This window comes from Macrosteles quadrilineatus, unplaced genomic scaffold (assembly GCF_028750875.1).
Source record: "Macrosteles quadrilineatus isolate MER2022 unplaced genomic scaffold, UCM_ALF_1.0 Scaffold_5__1_contigs__length_97177068, whole genome shotgun sequence".
NCBI classification, from domain to species: Eukaryota; Metazoa; Arthropoda; class Insecta; order Hemiptera; family Cicadellidae; genus Macrosteles; species Macrosteles quadrilineatus.
This window is the reverse complement of record NW_026542598.1, coordinates 53,736,891-53,763,064: the sequence shown is the minus strand read 5'-3', so window position 1 is coordinate 53,763,064 and position 26,174 is coordinate 53,736,891. Positions and strand designations below refer to the sequence as shown.

The following is a 26,174-nucleotide window of genomic DNA, read 5'->3' as shown; positions in this document are numbered from 1 at the left end:
AATGTTTATCATGATTACCCATCTCAACCAGACAGAGATAACCATGCATCAGTAAAAAAAAACTTCATACAAATGATGCCCTGATTTACAAAAAGGTGTTCCAAAGCTGGTATTTACTTTTTCTTGAGGATGCACATAAATCTTTTCAAGGCTTTGACGAACCAGTATCTCTTTCTAGTGGTTGAGGATAAACCCACTTTTTTGGTCACATATTAGACTGCGGCTCGAGATAGTTTTGTCTCGAACTTAAAACGGTCGAGAGCTACAGCTGCGCCTAACGAATGTCGGCCTTAGTCACTAACAAGACTACAAGATCGCGCCACTCATCCTACACTCATCTCCATTCATACTTGGCTTAAAATACCTACTTGTATGGTAGCCATTTAATAAGAAAGTATTAAAAGTACTGTCAAAACTCTTAAAAGGCTTAGTAAATTTATTACTTCAGGGTTTTCCCACATTGAATTCAAAATGGTGCTGTTTAACGTACCTTAAGAGTATTGATTTTATTTTTAACATTTAGCCTACCTGTGGGCCTGGAAAACCATTCTTAGGCCAGCCAAAAGGTCTTCCCTCCATGTCCAGTAATGTGTACTCTTGTTCAATGCCAAACCATGGTTTCTGATCTGCAGCCTTCTTCATCACTTCAGCACAAGTGAGGCGATGATTAGTCTCTGTATGGACAGACAGAGTGAAAATTTACAAGTTTTCGTCTATTCCCGAGGTCTAAACCAGCTCGTTCCTTAAAGAACTATACTCTGGTTTCCCTTCAAGACTAATAAATCTTTGGCCTTTAGAAAATTAATAAATGTATTTATTATTTTTGAATGTATAAATACGCCTTAATTGCTGTAGTCAGGAATGTTTGCATTTTTTTATATTTTACCTGTGGGTTTCTTGTTGTACTTGTATGTTTCACAGAGGACCAGGATGTTGTTTCCTCGGCGGAAGGGATCTTTGTACATGGCTACGGGGTAGAGGTATGTGTCGGAGTTGCTGCCTTCCGACTGATAACAAGAACTGCCATCGTAGTTCCAGATTGGTAGTTCTGAAACAAAATTACACATTTAGAAACTTACTAGTTGATTTTCCCTTCACTACAGGGTGACAAAGAAGAAAGTAATAGAACATGATGTAGCGACTCGCTACAAGACAATAGGTAGCGCAAGTCACGTGACACGGTGGCACGCGCAGTCGGCCCGGCAAGCACGCGCGATGAGAGTAGAACAGTGTGTGTGTCGACCGCCTGGAGCTGTACAACTTGACCGGATAAGTAGTTGTAGCATAAGATGTCTAGCTAATAGATATAGGGGTTGGGGAAGGGTGTAGGGCAGGGCAAACTTATTTTAATTTAATTATGTAATTTATTAGGTTCTCAAATGGTCGTGGTCTGGCAATCAATTTCACAAATTTAGAATTCACATTTGGTAAATCTAGTTACTTTTTTTACGAATTAGAATAAGTCCAGATATATATATATAAATTTCTCTGTTCACTATATTATAATTAGATATATTAAAGAACATAAAAGCTGGCTGTGATAGGCAGCTAAGGTAATATTGTGCACTTTGACGAGTTAGATAGTTTCCATGCAATAGAGTTGGGTAACGACAGGAAATGTGCGTGATTTGGTAGTGGTTAGAGAAAGATAAATAGGGCCCAGGTATCTTCATTTATACACTCATACTACTCCACATCATCACAATGACATTACAACAGTTTATATACAAACGAGGATGCTAGGCTCCAGCCTGGAACCGTTTACACATCCTTCAGGCTATCCAAGAGAGTCGTTATCACATAGATAAAATATTTAAATCCATTTGATGATTGGCAGGATTTGGTCCTTCGGATCAAAACTCCGTACTCTTCAAAATACACCAGCTTTGCCTTTAGGCCTTTAGCTTTGCCTACACTTCTGGATTAAATATTTTGTCAAAGCACAATCTCTTTTCCTTACAAGTCCAAAATGCTTTTTGACAACTAATGCTGGTGTAAATTAATACATAACCTCTCCATAAACCATGCCCATGCTCCTGTCTCTTCAACTTACAATACCCCAATGGGGTGAATTATAACAATTGTTTTACAGAACTAAAAATATTTATTTTCTTCATTAAATTATTTATGAAGAGAACTGAATTTGCAAAACCCTGTTACTCTGAGTGATCAAACCACCTCTGTAAATGTTGTTTACATTTTGAAGGTCACATTTCTAGGTGAAGGGCTTGGAATACATTATTGAGTAGACAATACACTCTGACTCACCCACTAACAACAAACATCAGTATCAGTCTAGCTGTTTACAATAGTCTTGGCTTGCGATCACATTCTTATGGGGTCAGAATACTAAGCATTTGTTTGTCACCATGTTAAGCTGTGCTCTTATAGTGTTGAGAAAAATAAACACAGTATTTAGTTTTTAATGAACTCAGTTGTATATTGTTATATTTCTTGGCAATGTTGATAGTTTTGTTTGATATTTTCCAAGCTGTCTGGTAAGAAAAATCTGGTCCCGGTAAGCAGAAAAGTATCTTGTTTATACATCTTATAAACAACTAGAGAACTAATAAGCTCGAAGAAGACAAATATGTTATATGATGTGATATTATCTTGCAGGTATTTTTATAAAAGCGGATTTAAATTTGCTGCTTTACCATACAGTACTTGACTTGTGCTATCCCTATTTTGTTGTACCGTTATACAACTTGACTATAACAAACTGTCCAATGATTTCTATGACAAGACGTCAAAGTCATAATGAGAACAGAGTTCAGATTGGTCCCTTACAAAAATATAGAAATACGGAAGGCATACAACCAATGGTGAAGTAGTAAATTTTCCAATGCGATAATCCTCACCATCAACTCAGAAAAAAACACATTGTCTATTGATAGACAGTAGAATCTTGATAACAAGACTCTCATGGGGATTTTAAATGGTTGCCTTCTTATCGAGGTTGGCATGTGATTAGAGGTAAAATAAATTCAAGGGAATTTGATAACTACGTTATCGAGGGGTCTTACCAGGTAATTGTTATCGAGGTTCTATTGTATAAGATTTTTTGAAAAATCAAAGTATGGGAACATCATCTAACTACACCACTGCATACAACATTTCCATTTTTGTTTAGAGATAAGAGACACACTAAAAATACATTTTGGAAATTTTATGGTGTAAAATATAATGTTAAGAACTTATTTGTGAACATATTTTGCACCTGCTCATGGTAGCTTTTAGGGCTGATAAGGCTGACAATGCTGCTTTTAGACACAATCTTATCACTAAACTCACTACTGGTTTGCCCATATGTGACACTTATGTCAGAGTACTTCACTATCTCTGGATAATCACACAGAATAGTAGTCTATTGCGATGGGCACTTGTAGCTGGGTAGCTAAGTAGTGCTCAACTAGTAATCAGGGGGTCAATTCAACCCTGTAAAAAGTCAATAGGTTTTTGATGGTTGAAAACTAACTAGGCCCAGCTTGATCATGTGTTTTTGATAGTTTTTCCTGGTTAAAGACCCAGTTACTGATCTTATTCAGTGAAGCTATCACCCCATTAAATCTAAAAAAATAATGAATATATTTTAAAAAGTGTCTTATAGTTAATGATTCACTACTCCCATCACTTCTCACCTGACAAACTCTTGGGTGTAAAGTCCAGAGTCCTTGTTTTAGCTCTGAGGGACTCTCCGGTTCCATCAATCCAGATGTATTCCGCCTGAACCTTGTTGTCGGGCTGTGGCAGAGAGAGGAACTTGTCCAGAACAGTCTTGTTCAGCTTGGCATTCGGTGATTCCGCTAATAGCGACATGGTGATTCACTCTGCAACAGACAGACTAAAAGTCAGACGATGGTATAACTTTTTGAAAGAAAAAGAAAAATGTAGATGAGACAGATGTAGCTACAACCTAATATTTGAATGGCCTTATTTTTAATCACAGAGGCAGGAACAATCAGTGGTGCCGTAGAGCGGGAACTTGTGGGAACGGCGTCCCCACTCTGCTTTGCAACACTCTTTATCCCGGGGTAATGGCAAGCATTCCCAAACTGAAATTTACGACTATCCCAACTGGGAACAATCAATCTCTTGGAGCTGCAATGGCTTATACGTTGGACACATGAGTAAAAACTTCCACTGACAACAATCTATAAGGGTATAATTGAGCCGACAGAACATACTCTTTGGATACTGAAGGAGAAATAATACCCCACCTATGGACTATCTGTAGCTTATTTTTTCCTCTAAGAGATCAGTTGAGTGATCCTTTCACAGTGAGTGTGCTACTGTAAAACTCTGTAAAATTCTATAGTTGTCAATACAATGATGTTTGATGTGACATAAAAGAAGCTGTAGCTCCTATAAATTGTACTTTTAGTTTGACTTGCTTGGTAACTTATATCATAGACAAAGAGAATTAAATGTAGACCGTCAGCCGCCCGGTTACCATAGGTTCTGGCGCACACCGCTGGGAGCGCCATGAAGTTACGGCGTATGCGCTACGTAATTACACGGCACTCCCAGCGGTGTTCCCCAGAAACTATGGTAACCACAGCATGGCTGACAGTCTATATTTAATTATTCTTTTTGTCCATGCTTATGAACCACAGAAATCAGTAATTTAAATCAGCACACTTAAGACTAAATTTTACAGTTATAATATTTTATTTTAAAATTGGATTTAAGTAGTTAATAAGATGTTTATTATAATTCAACATTCAATATGAAATAGCAATACATTATGTGATAATTTTCTAAACAAAAATATTTGACTTTAATTAGATGTAAAAAGACAATTAATAATTTACTCATTGACAAAGCTTCTTATTCCATTGAAGATTTTTTACACCGCTTTAATTTGGAATCTATTTCTCTGTTTGGTTTTAAGTTTGGTTTCAATGTTTAATCTTTTGTATAGAGTTAATTTTGACAATGCTCATATTCTAATGTTATTACATGTATATATGAAATGTTCTGTGGAATAAAGAATGTCTATGTCTATATAGCTTTACATCAAGAAACAACAACAAAGACACACAAAGTGAGAACAAAATACATAAAAGATGAAAACCTGACTCACAACTTTATACAGAAGTTCTGACCATGGAATCTCTCCTCTGTGGGCCAAGGCTAAGTTTGATCTGGCACAAGTCCTAGGTCTACTGTAGTTTAATACTATCATCTTTTATCACTAAATCCCCACTACATTCCACCCACAACAAAACATGACCAGGCCTTATCAGTTTAAAGGTCCCATATCTTATCTATGCTATGTTAGTTGATCATAAATTAGATGGGTTTAGAACATATTCTGTTTAGGAAGTTTAGCCTGTCCCATATCTTTTCCATGACCTTGATGATTTGTTGATGTTTTGAGAACAGATTTCTGGTTTAATATTAGCTATAAGTTAAAATTTTGTCCAATAGTGTGAGAGAAAAAAACATTTTTGTTGCCCCTAATGTTTTTAGCTATGTAACAATAAGATACATGTGAATAAAACATTCCAAGAGTTGCTCGTTGCTGACTAATGAAAACATTGACAATATATAAAAAACATTGGTGTTGCTACTGGTAATTTTTTTTAATTTTTCAATCGGCATTGTTTTCTTTTATGGATGTTACAAGATCTAGGTGATTTTTTCCTATAGTTGGCATGATTGAATCTATAAGTACTGTTAAAAATAACAGTATAAAGTAACTCACAGGTATTCATTCAAACGCCTAGAGAACTATAAAAATAATTTTAATCCTAAAGCTAACAGAAAACATGTATTAATTTGTCTATATGGCCACAGTAACAATTCAAACATTCTTTGCTAACATTTTTAATGATTAGATAATTTTATAAAATTTAACAGACTGATGTAATTTCATCATACACATTCAACAGAAATGAAGTTGATGAAATCAGCATACACATTTACTGGAACATGGATTTAATTCAATATCTATGCTAAACATAATTTTGAGTTTTTTTTCTCAATAAAAACCATTATCACAACAATAATGAAATTTATAATGGGGAATATCATTTTATGTTGGATATTATATGATAACAAAGAATATAAACAGCAATGAGGGATCGGATGATCAAATCAAAATTTTACATTTAAGATACGATGAATAACAAATTAAAATAGCAAAGCATTATTTGATATCTTACTAAATAAAAAAAAAATGGTCACTTAAATAATGAATTCTTATAATATAATAACTCTGTTTCTAAACTTTGTCCACAAGTTTAACCACATAAATATTAAGTGTTTGCAGATGATAAAATGGTTCTAAATAATAATCATACCTTTTAATAATCTTGATGGAAAACAAAAGATCTCTTAAATCAAGTCTATCTTTCATTAAAGGAAAGTAGTTCTAGTAAAAAATAAATGTGTTTCAAGCAGGTTGCTTGCATTTGGACAGTGAAAAGAACCGGTTTTCAATCGAATCTTGTCAGATTGGTTCTTGGTTGATTTTTCCTCACCATGCAACTCAGAATCATAAATATCTGATTGCAGCTGTTAATATAATGTCTTCATTGTGATTGAGATATAGATGAAGACCATCATTGATGAGATCACAATCTGATAAAAATGCTAATCTCTATATCATGTTAATTAAAATGTAATTAATTAAACCAATCAATAACTCAGTTTCTTTGGGTGGAATAATGCTAATTAGCAACTGAAAGTCCATAAAAATAAAGATTAAGTTTTGCATAAGATTTATGTCAAGTTTTAATGCTATTAAAGCAGCAATTAAGTTTATCCCCTAACAGCACCAGATATCCATTGAATATTCAAAGTGGTTGAAATATGTCTAAAGATCTCAAAATGTAATTAAATATATTTTTAAAATATCTTATCTAAGAAATCTGTAAAATATCTGTTAAGATATTCTATAGATATGTAATAGATATAAAAGTAGATATTTACATAATGTTTAGATGCAATATCCTAAAAATATTGTACATATATTCAGTACTATATATCTACGAACAGATATACTGTAAATATCAATCCTACATTGACGATTGGATATTGATTATAAAGACGATAAATGCTGATAGGTGCATTATTGTTTCATCTAGAATATTTAATATTACAGTTAGTCTTATCACACATGATCTAAAATCATCCAACAAATAAAAAAAAAACTAATGAAACTAAAACTTAATAGTAGTTTTTGTGTGGTTATTTTGGTAGATGAATTATAGTATGTTGTCTCCGTTACCCTAATCCTTGCTACGCGTTAAAAAAAATCTAATCATTTTAATCGAAGTCCAAAGTGGACAAAAATTGCATTAGCAATGTTTACGAGAATGACAGTGGCTACTGAAACATGTAAAACACAGCATTTAGCTTCAGATATACTTTGGAATAATTGTGTTTGTTACTTAATATTAACACAGTTACAGTATAACATGTTTTTATATTGGTGTCTAAGGAATGTCACTGACTTACACAACAGTTTGTTGATATTAAGCTCTTTGTCAAACATATAAATAACAGTAATTCTTCACTGTAACAGTAAGCCTTCTTGTCATATTTACTTTTACTTTTAGCACATTTTCCATCTAATGCTTTGCTTCATCAGGTATGAATTATTTTTATTTCGAAATCTGTTACTTAATAAACTATATAAAATAGTATTTAAACAATTAGGATGTTTAAAGTTCCAGTTAAAATAAAATTTTTGTAATAAACATTAGGATATAAGCTACACCAAGTGTTGTCTTGGCTACACACAACACACATCATTTCAGTGTTATTTGTACTTCCTACCACACTTGAGAACTTGTTCTGATCATAATCAGCTCACAATATTTTTTTTTAAGTTTCTTTTTCCTAAAAGAGCAGTTAAAGTGTTTGAAGTGGTGTTTACAGGCCCGTTAGATGTGTGAAGTGACCACACCACCACAAGTAAAGTGGACCACTTAGAGTTAAAGAGCAAATTAGGCTATATGTTTCATGTGCTTTGTTAAAATTACGTCAGTCATTTGTTAGAGTACCTAATAAAACAGTTTTAGTGGCACTATGGATATTCCTACTGTGTTGTTGCTTCATGTTACAAGAAATTTATAACCTTTGAAAAATTACTTACTGTATATGCTTGCATGGTTCTAACTCAGTCCGATCTCGATCAATGAACTTTAAAAAAATTGTTCTGGATGTGGAGACATCTGATCTTAGTCAGTAACAAAGAAACACAGATAATCTCACTCTAGTTAAAAAAAACCTTTGCAACCATATTCACCTGAAAATAGTACACTATAAGTTGGTTTTTATTTGTCTTATCGAAGTAATTATGTTCTTATAAGCCTACGTTGTTTTAAAATAAATGGTTTCAGCAATCTGACACGGCATACTTTCTTCTATTACTTAAGCTTTTCAACCACCTTTATTAAGGGTAAGCAGTGGGAGTAACTATGATATTGGGAAAATCACAAAAGTTGCAATAACTTTAAAACCTTAATTTTTACATCAATGAGGGTTTAACCATTTTTTCATCATAAAGACCATAGGTACTAAATTTTAATCAAAATAAATTAATCCGTATTTTTGAAGATCGGATTTTTTTGGCAAATTTCCCATATAGGGAATAAGCTATTACCGCAGGTCTCATGGTAAGACCTAGATCCGGGACCGATTTACTTTTTCGTTTTAAGGTCCCCAGAGGCCAAAAACACCATCGTTCAAATTAATATAGCCTATTACAACAGTTTACTAGGTACTGACAATAAGTTTGAGATAAATTTTACTAGTTTTAGGTTTGAAATACAAGTAAAGCTAACATTCTTTAAAATCCTAGGAAGACAGTTTTTAATGGAATTTATACAACATTACATTTATTTTTAATGTATTTTGAGTATTTTACTCAGTTTCACTGTAGTAAAACGAATTTCCAAGAATGAGATAATTTTGACTGTGAGTTTGAACTGTATTGATTAACTGTGACCTCTGATCTTGCTAATCTTGCAAAGCAAGCATCCAGTTATTTTTCGTGTGACTTCTGACCCCTTTATTCATTTTTGTGGCTGAGAATCAGACTCACAAGACTAAGTGCTGGTTTATCAAAAAGATAGCAGCAATTACATATTTTTTCAAAGGGCAAACTCTCGCTTTCTTCGTTGTTCACAAAGATAACTTGTGCCAAGATTTTACTTTAAAGCATCAAAAGATGTTTAGGTTTAATTTGCAAATTAAAATAATTTGTGTCTTAGGCTTCGGGTTAACACTGCCTATACCACCGACTCAAATGCAGATACAATCAACTAAATGAGTAGCTTATTACATCTTGTTTACAGCTGTTGTACTTTAAGACAGGGAATTTATGCTACCAGTACATATTTTATGTACTTATATGATTGAGAGATTTATAATTTCATTATGACAGCAGTGTATTCACTATTATGTAGCCTTCAACAACTAAGCAGAATTAAAAGTTTGAGTTGTTCAGTAATTAAGGATGACTGAAGCATTTATAGAGATAGTTTGTCAATCTTGAAGGACAGATGGGTCCAGCTTTGAACCATGGGAAGTCTACTATAGCTTATTAATTTTTTCAGGATATAACTGGCTGCATTCTTTATCATAACAGTGACAAGGCTACACATGTTTCTGCCAGAAATTGAGTGAAGGACTGGAGTAGAATAAAGTGGGATGTTGTGTGACTTTGCTACTGAAAAATACCAATTACTTATTTAGCCACACTCAAGTTATGATCAAGGACAGGGTTCAGTTTTGAACCATCAAGAAGCTACTAAACTTTACTGGTAATCAAATTGACTCTGACTCAACTCCCCTGTCTATAATCTACCTCAGAACAAATGTTAGCAAAATATCATCAGTAGCTATTAAATTTCTTTGAGCTTAATATAAACGTAGGCTAAAAAAAATACAATTAAGCTGACTGACTAGAGATAGATGTATTAACTCAATGTAATACACTTTATCATTTAAATATAGTGGAAATGAAACATAAATTAAAACTCTTAAAGTTTATAATATTTTAATTTTAGAATACTTTACACTTTATAGAAAAACTTAGTGTTTAGTCGTAAGATTAAATAAACTAATTACTGTAATTACATATTATGAGAGGAGCTCATTAGATATATAATTATACACTTTTAGTGAAGGTGAGTTATGCCATATTCAAAATAAACAATCTGTATATATAGCTTAGGTAAACCATGTGCATTATGATAATCCCATGGCAGTGTTAGCATTAGATTAGATAGGTACCTACTATACACTTGTGTATTCTTATCTATGGTGATAGTGTACATGGCAACTGGCAGCCTGTTTGAAAATATAACATTGTTTTACGTTTCCTTACCCACATTTATAACAAATGCGGTTGCATACTAATTGTGATGGTTTGTGTTAGGTTGTTAATTAAATATGTAAATTTGGAGTTGAAAAACAAATACAAACCATGTGTTAGTATTATTGTTGAGCAAAATGATTTTAGAAGAGAAATTAGTGTATTTGTTTTACCTGGTAAACATTTTCGATTATTTTCCTCGGTGGCTTTCCATACAAAAATTCAGGTAATTAACACAGTAAAGATTATTTTGTGTTTACTTCCCACTAGAGCGAAACACAAACCTTTATGGTAACATTTTCTAACAATAGTAACAGTGTTCACACCCTTTATCCATTTAACCTGTCAAACGTGTCTAAGCAAAATATTTAAGCAACAATGAAAGTATACTGAACCTACGCATTGTTGTTTTTCAACGTAATTTTATAACGCAATAGATGCGAAACATTTCAAGAATAAACATGATATGTTAGACCATACGCTAACCTAATATTCAAGTCTAAATATATTTTTAGTCACATATTTACCCATAAATACTTTTTGGTTTCCATTGAGAAACATTTTAAATTGGACACAATTAAACTGATGTTACTATCAAACAACTAAATAGCTCGGCCAAAAGTGAACAGATGAACTAAGCGGTAGATAACCTTGTAACATTGGTTATAAACACAGACTACAGTATCTACAACTCTACCTACTTCTGTGTTATGTTCAAACTGTCAGACAATAGGCCTTGTACTGCCTTGTAAGAAAGCTTTGTTAAGAGAAGGAAAGTGAACCCTATCAAGTTGTCAAGGCAAACAGGTTTGTCGTTTTACACAAGACCTTTTAACTAACAATCAGGAAGTACATAAGTATCACGAATATTTAGAGCAGAAACGGTATGGATCAAAAACATAAACAAACGTAAATGACCCGAATCATGTAAATATATAAAAGTCTTACTCAAGGATGGCTGGACCGATATTAATGATTTCTGATTCGTTGGATGTTGGATTCGACTCTGTTTCGATTAACATACTGTATAGGAATATTCAGTTTTGTATTCAACCTTACTGCTAAGCCCTACTGTAGCCTGCTAAGTTTTAAGCCTATATGGAGCTATTGGAAGTATGTAAATAATAATAATAACCTCTATATATAAATGCGAAATCCCGATCAACGCACAGGCCCAACCATAACAGCCAGAAGCATGAGATTTTGCATACATATTCCTCTCATAGCGTAGGCAGACAATGAGAAGCGATTTTGCAAAATTCCCAATGGGCCCGCCACACAGAAGGTCAAAGTTATCATAGAGTTCGTATAAGAAGAATATTTTTGGGGGATTTTTGTTTAAACATTATCGCAGATGAGAACTATATGAAATTTATTATTTGTTTAATGTCATTTATTGTATGATAATCTGGAACCTAAAAACTAATTATTGATTAAAAATTGAAACCCCACTTACCGGGTCTAGTAACGTAATACTATTTCTTTTGTTTATGATCCATGGCGTTTCTGTTCTTGTAATCGTGATCTAAATGGTCTTGGTCTTGACTAATTTTGTAGGTGTTACAAAATATTCGCCGAAAACTAAAAATTTGTTTCTTAAAATACAGACACTCTTGATATTACCTACTTAGAAAACCTAAAGCATCAGTCTTTCTTGCATGATCGACGGGTTGTACATTAAGTTTAAGTTTTGTAAAATAGTATTCTGCTTGAACATTTCGTCATCTTTTTCTGTTCTCTAATTTTAACAGATCCTTGTACCCTCTTCAAATGGATCCCTACTGGCATACTGTTTAAAAGTAAAATATAAACAGAAACTTCAACCAAGTTCGAACCTTACTTCTGGCATTTCGAATACCTATCACCGACAGAGTTGGGACGAGTTGTTGTCAGGCTTCCCAGTGTTGTCAGGGAGGTTGTTTGTTCTGTCGACTGATTGCCCCTTCTCCCACCAGCTCAGCTGATTGATTACCTCAATTGCCTCACCCTCCGACATGATCTGCTTGTTTCACTACTTGTTTAACATATGGCTTTATTCCTTCCAGAGACTATTAAGTTCGGTAATTAAATAAATCCTACTTTTATTATTTTTTCCACATGATAACAGTAGAGGCAATATACGGGTTTAACGCCACTTTAGGCACGTTTTCCCCATAAGAATAACATGGTGAGCTTTTTTTGACCACTTTTTTAAAAATCCAGCTCGCGGCCTATACAAGCCTATATAAATGTTCAATACCATTGTATAATACTATTAAAATTTCAAATCCACATCCATTCTCAAAATCATCAACTTGACAGTGCGAGGTTTGTACGCGAACTTGGACACGCTCCCCCATATAAAATGCATGCTACCCATATAAAATAATGTTAAATTTTTTTCTTACTTTTTGATTTTTTTATGTTGTAATATTGTTTATAATCAAAAGTTGACACCCACTACGTTTGCCAGAATTTCAACCGTTTTGCCGTATCTCAAGCCGTTTTCGAGATATAAGCGTTTTTAGATAGTTTTACGGACTTAGACGATTTTTCATGGTAAATTTTATTTGTACCCATATAAAATAATGTTAAATTTTTTTCTTACTTTTTGATTTTTTTATGTTGTAATATTGTTTATAATCAAAAGTTGACACCCACTACGTTTGCCAGAATTTCAACCGTTTTGCCGTATCTCAAGCCGTTTTCGAGATATAAGCGTTTTTAGATAGTTTTACGGGCACTGCCACAAGGGCCAAGTGAAGCGGTCATGCGACTGGGGAATCCCCATCTCGTGCGTGATGCCGACCTGTCAACACTGCGCTGCCTCGCTCTCCAAGAAGAGCAATTTGGTCCGCCACTACAAGCTAGTACATCAAATGAAGGTGAAACTGTGCAAGGTATGTGATTTAATCTGTGATGATAATGTGGTTCTAAAATCGCATATATTACAAAGTCATAAGAATTGTAATTTTTGTAAGAAAAATGTGGTTGGTCATTTTAAAAGACATGTCAATTCTTGTAATAATTGTCCATATACAATGATTGAATTTGTTGGTGAATCGATTAGAAATGAACTTAAAAATAATCTTCAGTCTTGTCCTCTGCCGATAAAATGGACTTTAGTAAGGAGAATTAAATTTATAAAATATTCACTGGATCAAAATGGACAATTAGTTAATGAAAAAGAATGTATTGCAGATTTTAGAAGCCTTACCACCTTAACTATTGAGAAAAGAGATTTAATACCCCAAATTGAAAATGCTCTTTTAAAGATTGACGCTTCCATGCACAAATACCAATCTCAGGGCAGTGGATGGATATATGACCGTACTAAATATTGGCAGTTGCATGTTTACAAGTATAAGCCATTAACTCCAAAGTCATACATTCCCACACCAGAGAGTATTAAATCGAAACATGCAGTTTTAAATATAAAAAATGTTGATAATAAATGCTTCCTTTGGTCAATTTTAGCAGCTTTATATCCACAGAACTCTAATGAACATGCTAATAGAGTCTCTAATTATCTACCCCATGAAAGTCAGTTAAATATGACAAACATAAAGTATCCCGTAAAAATATCTGATATAGATAAATTTGAAAGACAAAATAATATAAGTGTTAATGTATTTGGGGTTGAAGACCAGAAATTCATATATCCATTAAGAACAACCAAACTAAATAGTGATACTCATGTAGATTTATTATTATTACAACAAGGTCGTAAATCACATTACTGTTTAATTCGTGATTTTAATAGGTTAATGTTCCACTCTACAAAAGATAATAATAAGAAGCATTTTTGCAAGTTGTGTTTACAACATTTTTATACTAATGATAAATTAGAACGTCACATAACATATTGTAAAAACTTTAATGCCCAACGAGTGGAAATGTCAAAACAAGATACATTACAATTTAAAAATTATAAATATCAACTTAAAGCCCCATTTGTGATTTATGCAGATTTTGAATGCTTTATAAACTCTAACAACCATACTCCATCTGGATTTGCATTTGTTGTAGTAAAAGATTCTACAATTATTTCTGAAGAGTTGTATAGTGGCGAAAATGTTATGGACATGTTTTTCAAAAGGTTATTTGAGACTTATGACTTCATTAAAAGTCAAATGGCGATATATATTCCTCTTGTAATGACTCCTGAACAAGAGGCATCTTTCCAAAACTCAACACATTGTCACATTTGTGAAAAGCCCCTATATTTTGATAGGGTGAGAGATCATTGTCATTCAAATGGCCACTACCGTGGAGCTGCCCACAATGATTGTAATTTAAACTATAAAGTAACAAAGAAAATCCCAATATTCTTCCATAACTTAAAAAATTATGATGGACATTTAATAATGCAACATTTGGGAAAGTTTAATAAACGTAAATTAAATTGTATAGCTAAAGATATGGAAAAATATATATCATTCTCTGTAGATGATTTAGTATTTTTAGATTCATACAACTTTCTGTCCCTTCCATTATATAAATTGGCTTCCAATTTAAACACATTTAGATTCATACAAAATCCACTACTACAACGTAAAGGCGTATATCCCTATGAATATATGACGGGACCAGATAAGTTTGCAGAGTCTCTACCTCCAAAAGAAGCATTTTACAGTACTCTTACTAAAGAACATATCTCTCCCAATGAATATGAACATGCTAAAAATGTATGGTCCCATTTTAATATAAATAATTTACAAGAATATCATGATTTATATCTTAAAACAGATGTATTGCTGTTGGCTGATGTGTTTGAGACATTTAGAGACCTGTGTTTAAAGGATTATAAACTTGACCCCGTACATATGTATTCACTTCCAGGACTTACATGGGAGGCCTGTCTTAGAATGACTGGTATAAAATTACAATTATTTCAAGATATTGACATGCATTTGTTCATAGAAAGTGCAATCAGAGGAGGAGTCAGTATGATTTCTACACGTTACGCTAAAGCCAATAATAGATATATGGGCGAACATTATGATCCCAATCAAGAGAGTGTGTATTTAATATATTTAGATTGTAACTCGCTATACTCCACAGCTATGTGCGAGCCACTGCCTGTGGACGAATTCCGTTGGACTAATGAGATAGACTACAAATATAATCAAAATGATGAGTTTGGATACATTTTAGAAGTTGATTTAAAATATGATAAAAGCTTACATGATTTACATAATGACTATCCATTAGCACCTGAGAAAATGAATGGCAAATTAATACCTAATTTAAATGACCAAACTAAATATATTTTACATTATAAAGCATTACAAAAATATGAGGAATTAGGTTTGGTTGTTACAAAATACCATAGAATTTTAAAATTTAGGCAATCAAAATGGCTTGCACCCTATATTAATTTTAATATTGAAAAACGAAAATGGGCTAAAAATGATTTTGAAAAAGACTTTTACAAATTGCTAAATAATAGTCTCTTTGGTCGAACAATCATGAACCAACGCAAGTTTCGTGATATATATCTCAAGGATGAGTCACTATTAACAAAATATGTCACTAATCCAAGGTTTGATTTTAGCAAAAAGTTTGATAACAATTTACATGCTATACATTTAAACTAGGTAGCGTTCGCAGAGGCATCCACAAAATTGAGCGGAGTCATCAAGGGTTCATATTATATTGTTTTTGTCATACTGCAATAAAAATAGTCGTTTTAAGGTATGCGTTGCGGGTCTAAAGTAGCATTTTTACTCTTTAGGGAGTAAAAATCGTTTTTAGCCTCTATGGAGTAAAAATCAGCTGTTGTCAACTCAGTTGTAAATTTCGATTGTAAACGATTGCATGTATCGAAAATATGTATCGATTAGTGCTTCATAATAATTTTAACCTACAGTTTTAAGTGAATACAACATTTGTGTGGACATAAATAATAGGGTAATTAGTTTGGCTACACATTGTTTTGTAGTGAATGGGGAGTAAAAACACAGAGATGTCATTTTAGGCCTTTTCGGAGGCCTCCATTTACATTTAAAGTTTAAAACCTCTGGGATGGTCATTAGCTTTTTCTCAAATAGGGTGTTACAGTTCCAGCTCGTGATAATCTAGAAATCAACCCTTACAGTTTCGGATTCTACCATTTTGGCTGATTCAGTAACTGCATAAGAGGACTTCATGTGATGGTGATTATATAAGCGAAAACACAAAATATTTGGCATTCTCTCAAATCTGAGACCTTCATAACTACTAAAACATAACTAACCAGCCAACTATCTTAATATACTCAGTAAAACAAATGTATTTTTACAATGTCAAATATATAGATTGACTTTAATGTAATTGCCACATACAGTTTCCTCACTCTGCCCTGCTAGCCTTACTACTTCCTTCACCATTTCCTACGTCATAGACCTGTTTCCATCCCTTCTCATAGCATTTAAGTATTACAGATACATTTATCTAACTGCCCAAAAGGTCCCCCACTCTGCACTGCCAGCCTTTACTACTTCCTTCACCCCTTCCTACGTCGTGGGGCCTATTTCCTTCACTTCTCGTAGCATTTTAGGATTGAAGATACATTAATCTAACTGCCATAGACGGTTCTCACACTATGCTTATACTTTACTACTTCCTAAGCCACTTTTTACGTCGTGGACCTGTTTTCATCACTTTCCATAGCATTTTAGTATTTTAGATACGTTAATCTAATTGCCACAAACATGCCCCACACTCCGCAATACTAGCCTTTACTACTTCTTTCACTATATCCTATGTCGTGGGCATGCTTCCATTCCTTCTCATAGCATTTCAGCATTGCAGATACATTAATCTAACTGCTACAAAAGGTTTCCAGGTCCCACACTCCACACTGCTCACCTTACTACTTCCATCACCTCTTCCTAAGTCACGGAACTGTTTCCCTCTCTTCCCATAGCATTTTAAGATTGTAGATTCCTTAATCTAATCGTCATAAACAGTTCCCACACTCCAGACAGCTCGGCTTGACTACTTCCTTCCCCACTTCCTACTTCTCGGACCTGTTTTCCTCCCCTCCAATAACATTTTAGGATTGCAGATCCCTTAATCTAATCGTCATAAACAGTTCCCACACTCCAGACAGACAGACAGACTTCCTTCACCACTTCCTACGTCACGGACCTGTTTCCCTCCCTTTCCTTAGCATTATTGGATTGCAGATACCTTAATCTAATCGTCATAAACAGTTCCCACACTCCAGACAGCTCGCCTTGACTACTTCCTTCACCACTTCCTACGTCACGGACCTGTTTCCCTCCCTTTCCTTAGCATTATTGGATTGCAGATACCTTAACCTAATCGTCATAAACAGTTCCCACACTCTAGACAGCTCGCCTTGACTACTTCCTTCACCACTTCCTACGTCGCGGACCTGTTTCCCTCCCTTTCCTTAGCATCATTGGATTGCAGATACCTTAATCTATTGGTCATAAACAGATCCCACACTCCGGACAGCTCACCTTGACTATTTCCTTCCCTACTTCCTATGTCGCGGGCCTGATTTCCTCCCTTCCCATATCATTTTAGGATTGCAGATACCTTAATCTAATCGTCATAAACAGTTCCCACACACCAGACTGCTCACCTTTACTACTTCCTTCACCACTTCCTACGTCACGGACCCGTTTCCCTCCCTTTCCTTAGCGTCATTGGATTGCAGATACCTTAATCTATTGGTAATAACACATCCCACACTTCGAACAGCTTGCATTTACTACTTCCTTCACCACTTACTAAGTTGAGGACCTGTTTTCCTCCCTTCCTATAGAATTTCAGGATTGCAGATACCTTTATCTAATCGTCATAAACAGTTTCCACACTCCAGACTGCTCACCTTTACTACTTCCTTCACCACGTTCTACGTCACGGACCCGTTTCCCTCCCTTTCCTTAGCGTAATTGGATTGCAGATACCTTAATCAATTGGTCATAAACAGATCCAACACTCCGGACAGCTCGCCTTGACTACTTCCTTCCCTACTTCCTACGTCGCGGGCCTGATTTCCTCCATTCCCATAGCATTTTAGGATTACAAATACCTTAATCTAATGGTCATAACAGATCCCACACTTCGAACAGCTTGCCTTTACTACTTCCTTCACCACTTACTACGTCGCGGACCTGTTTCCTTCCCTTCCAATAGCATTTTAGGATTGCAGATACCTTAATCTAATCGTCATAAACAGTTCCCACACCCTGGACAGCTCGCCTTGACTACTTCCTTCACCACTTCCTACGTCACGGACCTGTTTTCCTCCCTTCCTTTCAGAATTTCAGGATTGCAGATACCTTTATCTAATCGTCATAAACAGTTTCCACACTCCAGACTGCTCACCTTTACTACTTCCTTCGACACTTCCTACGTCACGGACCTCAAGCGAGTGTCGTCATTTGATTATATCCATACCGTTTCTGTTCTAATATCTGTGGAATAATGCTATCAGCTATTTCTTTATCTACTGCATTCAAAAGTCAACAGCTGATCATATGTCTTTGTTTATGTGTCAAATACTGCTTCCATAAGGATTACATTGAAACTTTGAGACCCAGTGGGGCGGATTCCTGAGAGACTTTTTTAACGCCATATAGATGTTGGCACTCACCGATATGGTCTTTATCACCATGCAAAATTTGAAAACGATTGATTCAGCCGTCTAGAAGGAGTTTGCGTATTACGAAATGCATAAGAGTCGACGTATAAGAGCTTCGCTCGCTTCGCTCGCTCCGCTCAATAAATTAGTTGTAAAGTTTAATAAACCGATATATTTGGGAATGACCATTTTAGATATTAGTAAAGTAATAATGTATGATTTCCACTATAATTATATGTCAAAATTTAAGAATAAAAGATTTCTAATGACAGATACAGATTCTTTAATGTATTCTATTGTTACACAGGATTTTTACAAGGAAATGACTTGCACTATTTTGATACCTCTGGATATAGTAAAGACCATTTCTTATACTCTGATAAAAATAAAAAAGTCACTGGCAAGTTTAAAGATGAATTAGATGGTCATATTATGTATGAATATTGTGGTTTAAGACCAAAGTTATATTCTTACATTCCTCTAAAATGGTTATATGAAGAAGACAAACAAGCTTTAGAGGTGAAGAAAGCTAAAGGAGCTGATGGTGCTACAGTTAAACATCTCCTTAGACATCAACATTATTTGAACTGTCTTGCAACTGGACAAGATTACTATGAGAATGTGACAAGAATTAAATCTACAAATCATCATCTTCAAACCTTGACCATGAACAAGAAAGTACTATCCTTTGACGATGACAAGAGGTTTATTCTGGAAGATGGCATCAATACTCTTGCTCTTGGTCATTATAAAATTGATCAAACATGAATTGTATGTGTAGATATATAATAAATACAAATGTTAAAAAACTCCAGTCTTTTATTTATTTACCCTTACCATCCTCTTGATAGAATTGGTCAAACATAAATCTATATTTGCCATTATTCTTTGACCTTTTTTTGTCTATTACGAAAAAGCCATATTTAGTTTTATCCCAACATTGATGACAGAGATGTTTAAATTGGTTAAATGAAAAGTCATTACCAACATGATTGTTATATACATGTTTTAAATTTAAATCATCTTGTTTAAATAATATAAGGAAATTTACATTATCACGTAAATGTTTGTGTACTTTGCTGTAAGATTGACACAAGTAAAAACAGTTAATATTTTTATGTCGACCCATTGAGAAAAATTGTGTAATATTTGGACTATTTATGTCATCAAATACAACAACTGACTGTGATTTTACATCATTTGGTGTGATTTCACAGTCAGTAAACGTGTGTAATTTCACTTCATCACACAAACTAAATATTTCAATTATTTTTTTATATTTTTCTTGTTCTAAAGATTTAGATATTAAATATAAGTTTGTAAATTTTAATCCTTCCTTTCTTACAATTAAGTTATAAATTACAACCGTCTTCCCACTTCCACTTGGACCACAAATAACACATCTAATATTGGTAGGAAATAGACCCAACTTCTTTGGTATATTTTCCTTAGTATGTACTATTCTAAATTTGTGTTTTTGTTGAATAAAAGACATTTTTTATATAATAAAAATGGTAAAAAATGATAATAAGAAAACATGTAAAAAGGGGAAAGGTTTATTCTTAAAACCTTACAGGGGTCGAGGGTTATTGAATACTCTTATAAATAACCTTCCATTTCCACTTCACATACCATCTTATCAGTACTGTGGACCTGGGACGAATGTACGTGAGAATTTAGCTAAAAATGTACCTCCAAAAAATAAACTAGACTCTTATTGTAAAGAGCATGACATATTCTACATGAATAATCCTGATACCGCTGCTCGGAACAAAGCAGACATGAGATTAGCAGACTTAGCTTGGACTAGAGTAACGGCCAAGGACGCAAATCTTGCTGAAAGAGCAGCTGCTTATGCCGTGACAAATTTGATGAAGGCAAAAGCAAAAATGGGAATGGGATTAAAATTTAATAAAAAAGATGGACAACTACCAGCTGTTAGAGGCCGCAAAAGACATGCCTCACTTCAGGGGGGTGTACCTAAAAAACGAGCTAAAAAATCTAAAACCAAGAGTAAAAGAGTGCGGAATAGTTAATTTAGATAGCTCATCTGGTACACATTGGACAGCATATCGTAAAAATAAAGATATTGTAATTTATTTTGACCCATTTGGAATCCAACCTCCAAAAGAAGTAATTAAATATTTTGAGGGATATAAAATCTTCTATACAACCGATCAAATACAAGATTTAAATAGTTCCATTTGTGGAATTTTATGTTTATCATTCATAAAAAATATTTCTTTATAAAAATGGATTCATTTTTACAACACCACACACACACACACATTTACACATTTTTTTGTTTGGTGTACATTTTCGGGTACAGAGCCAGAGCTAAAGTCAGTGTTCTTTCCTCCCATAGAATTAAATGATGATTATGTAATTGGATTAGTAGATTTTCAAAGTTATAATTCTATATTTAATGTTAAAAAACCTCTAAATACTTTAACATATTACAAAGTAGAGAAAAAACATTACCAAAGGGAGAGATCTCAGTTGATGATTTAAACCAGTTATTAAATGGTAAACTTAAAGTTATAATAGATAAAAATGGAGAAGCATTAATTAATACTAAATCCAAACTTTTATTCAAAGGGCTTATTCCAAAATTAAATCAACTTAAAGGCAACAAATTAACCATTGGAGAAGGTGATGATGTTTTCTATTATGACCACAATGCTCCAGTTACAATAGAAATTTCTGAAGGAACATATGAGGTGGTTGAGCTTGCAAAGGAAATTCAAAAGCAAATCCCAGACTTTACAGCTAATAATAAAACTATGAAAGCGACATTACTTTCTAGCCACGTGTTTGATTTTACAAAACCATGTTTAGGGTCTGTTTTATTGGGATTTAAAGGTATTTCTACTCCTGGTGTTCAGTTTGAATCTACAAATAAAATAAACATTAATAATGTAAATGTGATTAGAGTAAAATGTAATATTGCAAACGGGTCCTATTTAAATGGCAACAAATCACACACCATACATAGCTTTTATCCAGAAGCTCCTCCTGGCTACAAAATTATTGAAGTTCCAAGAAATATTATATATTTTCCTGTAAATAAGAGAAGTTTAGATGTTGTCAGTATTACATTTGCCGATCAGCATGACAAGGCAATTGACTTCAATGGAGAAGAAACTACAATTACTTGTCATATAAAAAAGATATGAGAATTTATAAGAATTTATCTATAAGTGTACAAAATGCTAGGTTCCTAAAGTCAATAGGACTAAAGTTAAAATTTTCTATTAATAAAAATGGAAGATTTTCTAGACGTTACAGGGAAATCCCAATTCGACGATAGTGTGGTTAAAATTACAAATCACTCCTATGTTCCCCACAACACTTTAGCAATAAATAATTCTGATGAAATTCGAATATGTATTAATAATCAAGATTTGCTAACTCTCCCATGTAGAAGTTATATGTATATTAAGGGAGAAATTGAGAATCATGATAAAGGTCATTTTATAAATAATGCATTTGCGTTCTTATTTGATGAAATTAGATACGAAGTCGCAGGTAAAGAAATGGACATTGTAAGAAACCCAGGAATTTCTAGTCTCATGAAAATATTGAGCTCTTACAATAAAACAACTAAATTGTCAAATGTAGCATTTGATTCTGACACAAATTTAAAAGAGTTCCATAAAGGTGGCAAGTTTAGTACATGTTTGCCATTAGAGCTGTTAATGGGTGTATTCGAGGATTTTAATAAGGTATTAGTAAATGTCAAACAAGAATTGGTATTGAAAAGATCCAAAAATGATTTAAATTGTATATTAACAACCACTAGTGCTCCAGCCAGTGGCACTGCTGATATGATTCCCAAAATTACACTTAACTCAATTCAATGGGTTATGCCACATGTAATACCATCAGATGGGGAGAAGTTACAATTACAAAAGATGTTATTGCAAAATAAAAATTTGCAAATTGCATTTAGAAGTTTAGAGCTGCATGAACTTCCATCATATCCCAATACCACAAGACATACATGGTCAGTAAAGACATCTTCAAGTTTGGAGAAGCCTAGGTATATTATATTTGGTTTCCAAACAGCTAGGGATAATAGTGCACGAAAAAGAACTGATGAATTTGATCACTGTAAATTAAAAAATCTCAAAGTATTTCTAAACTCTGAATATTATCCTTATAGTGATTTAAATCTCGACTTTGAAAATGGAGATGTCTCTAAAGCTTATGAGATGTTTATGAGGTTTAGAGAGACTTACTATAATACTATCCCAGATCCTATGATTAGTAGGGCTGAGTTTATGAAGAAATATCCACTAATTGTAATAGACTGTTCTAGACAGAACGAAACAGTGAAGGAAGGAATTGTTGATATTAAATTAGAGATTGAAACTGCAGAAAATGTGCCAGCAAATACATCTGCATATTGTTTGATAATACACGATAAAGTGTTTGAGTATAATCCTTTGTCAAATGAGATAAATAAAATGTAAATAAAAGATGAAAAACATTCAACAAGAATTGGTTGACTCTGCAAATCAAATACGAGAGAAATATAGAGCTTTAAAACGTGGCAAGTTTCTAGAGGCTGAAGAGAGGTTCCAAACATTCCAACCTTTAATAGAGCCATTACAAGAATTAAGAAAAATCGCCAAAACAGAGAGACCTCGAATGGAGATTCTCCCAATGACTCCATCTAGAATATCAATGATACCAAGATTACAACCATTACAACCATCCACCCCACAGAAATTAGATTTTGGTCTTTTAGCATCAGACTATTTAGGAAATTACCTCAGTAAAAGTAGTATGACAGACACTACATATGGTATTAGACGAGAAGCAAATAAATTTTTTATTGGAAATAAGGAAGTTGATATTGCCAATGATGATGTTACAGTTGCAAATAAGACTTACAAGGGGACAAGAGGCTTGTGGCAGTTGTTAACTTTAAAAGAACCTGAGGATTATACTCCGGCTGATTTGCAAAATTATAAAGAAATTTTGGAAGCTACAAATGGACATTTAAAGAGTTACAAAGATGGTGCACCAATTTAAAGTAATAGACATACTAAATATCTTAATATAATTAAACCTCTATTTAAATCTGTTGGTGAAGGTTTGAGACAAGTGACTGGTAATAAAATAGACTATATTTATTGGGATGATCCTAATGAGCTTGTAGATAGGTTAAGACTTCTTTGGCTAAGTCGCCAAGCCGGTAACTCAGGAGTGGATAATGAAATAGATTCCATTATTGAGGAATTGAGAGAAAGTGGTATTATTTATTAAATAAAAATATGTTTATAGATAAATTTTATCGTTTATATAATCCATATAATAAGCCTGCAGAACCCAGGGCTAGTCATGAACCTACTTTAAATTTAAAAGACGATAGTTGGAATTGTTTAAACCGTAAAATTGGTAATGTTAAAGATGGGGAGATTGTAGATGATGTATCAACTTTGGGGCAGACATTAACTAGAAAAGGTGATGTCTTTTTACAAGGTAAAACTAAATATGAGTTTTTAGAATCTAAGAATAAAAATTGGAATGCTAAAAAACAGAAAATTACTAATGTGGAAAAGGGTGAAAGTTTAGATGATGTGCCCACTTTACAACAGACTTTAATACGTAAAGACGGTGGTACATTTGTACAAGACAATAATAATTATGAATTTTTAGAATCAGAGAATGGTGTTTGGAATGCTAAGAAACGGAAAATTACTAATGTGGAAAAGGGTGAAAGTTTAGATGATGTGCCCACTTTACAACAGACTTTAATACGAAAAGAAGATGGTAAATTTGTACAAGACGATAATAATTATGAATTTTTAGAATCAGAGAATGGTGTTTGGAATGCTAAGAAACAGAAACTTAGCGATTTAATGGAAGGTACAGATAGTAAAGATGCTGTGAATGTTTCACAAGTTCCAAAAATGGAAGCAGGCTATTGGGATTTTAATAATAAAAGGTTAGTATGTGTTAAACCTGCCATTGATGACACTGACTGTGTTACAAAAGAACAGACTATAACTTTTGATAAAAAAGAAAAATGTTGGGATGCCAAAAAACAATATATAAGAAATCTACCAATGGGGGAATATTTAGATGATATTTGTTTAATGTCACAAGCTATGTATTATGACGGATCAAAATTTGTATATGCAGGAAGATAATTTAATTTGATGGAATACAATCCTGATTTATTAGTTGCCGACCCTACATCTTTGAGCGGATTTAAGTATATAGATAATAGACCATATATACCAGAAAACTATGTATTTAAAAGAATGGAAGATAATCTATTGATTGGGGCTAATGGTAATATATTTACAGTACAAGGAAAGAATGATGTTATAAAAAATGAATGAAATTGCATACGAACTTCATAAGCCTGCAAGAAAGAATTTCATTATAAGGTCTTTTAAAGTATTAGGTATGAACGAAACTGTACAAATAGATTTAATTGATATGCAAAACTATGCTAGAGAGAATTCTGGCAATAAATATATTTTAACTTTAATAGATACATTTTCTAAAAAAGCTTATTCTGCTCCGCTAAAAAATAAGACAGGGTTGGTGGTTACAGAAGCCATTAAAACCATTCTACCCAAGGGGGTTAAAAACATTCAATCCGACAATGGAAAAGAATTTTTTAATCAATATTTTAGCAAACTAATGAAAAAATTAAATATTAATCACTATCACACATTTTCTACAACTAAGGCTGCAATTGTAGAGAGGTTTCAGAGAACTTTAAAGAATTGGTTATATAGAGAATTTAGTGCTCAGGGGAGTTATAAATGGTTGGATTTACTTCCAAAGTTAATTCGAAAATATAATAATAAGGTGCATAGATCTATAGGAATGAAGCCTAACCAAGTGAATATTAAGAACAGTAAATATGTGCATGAGAGGTTGACTTCTAAAGTAGTGCAAGTTAAAAAGGCAAGATATAAGGTAGGTGATAGTGTGAGACTTTCCAAGTATAAACATGTTTTTAGTAAAGGATATACCCCAAATTGGACAGGGGAGCTATTTACAATAGCAGAAGTAAAGAATACAAAGCCCGTGACTTATATCTTGAAAGATGAAAATGGTAATATAATCAGGGGAGGCTTCTATACAGAGGAGTTGTTAAAACCCAAGTATAAAGACATGTATTTGATAGAAAAGGTTATTAGGAGAAAAGGTGATTTATTATATGTCAAATGGCTTGGGTTCCCAAGTAGCCAGAATTCATGGATTTCCACTAAGGATGTCCAAGGGAGCGCG

At 33.5% G+C, this 26,174-nt stretch overlaps 1 protein-coding gene across 1 annotated transcript in view; it reads right to left on the bottom strand.

Moving 5' to 3' along the window:
- Positions 1–26,174, bottom strand: part of LOC128994613 (glutamine synthetase 2 cytoplasmic) — a 62,014-nt gene that overhangs the window by 6,858 nt on the left and 28,982 nt on the right. The window contains exons 2-4 of the mRNA XM_054419279.1: positions 3,642–3,830; positions 887–1,048; positions 529–674 (exon numbers count right to left, since the gene is read on the bottom strand). Of these exons, the coding sequence (XP_054275254.1) occupies positions 529–674; positions 887–1,048; positions 3,642–3,819 (486 nt within the window). The 5' untranslated portion in view covers positions 3,820–3,830. The remainder of the gene's footprint in view (positions 1–528; positions 675–886; positions 1,049–3,641; positions 3,831–26,174) is intronic.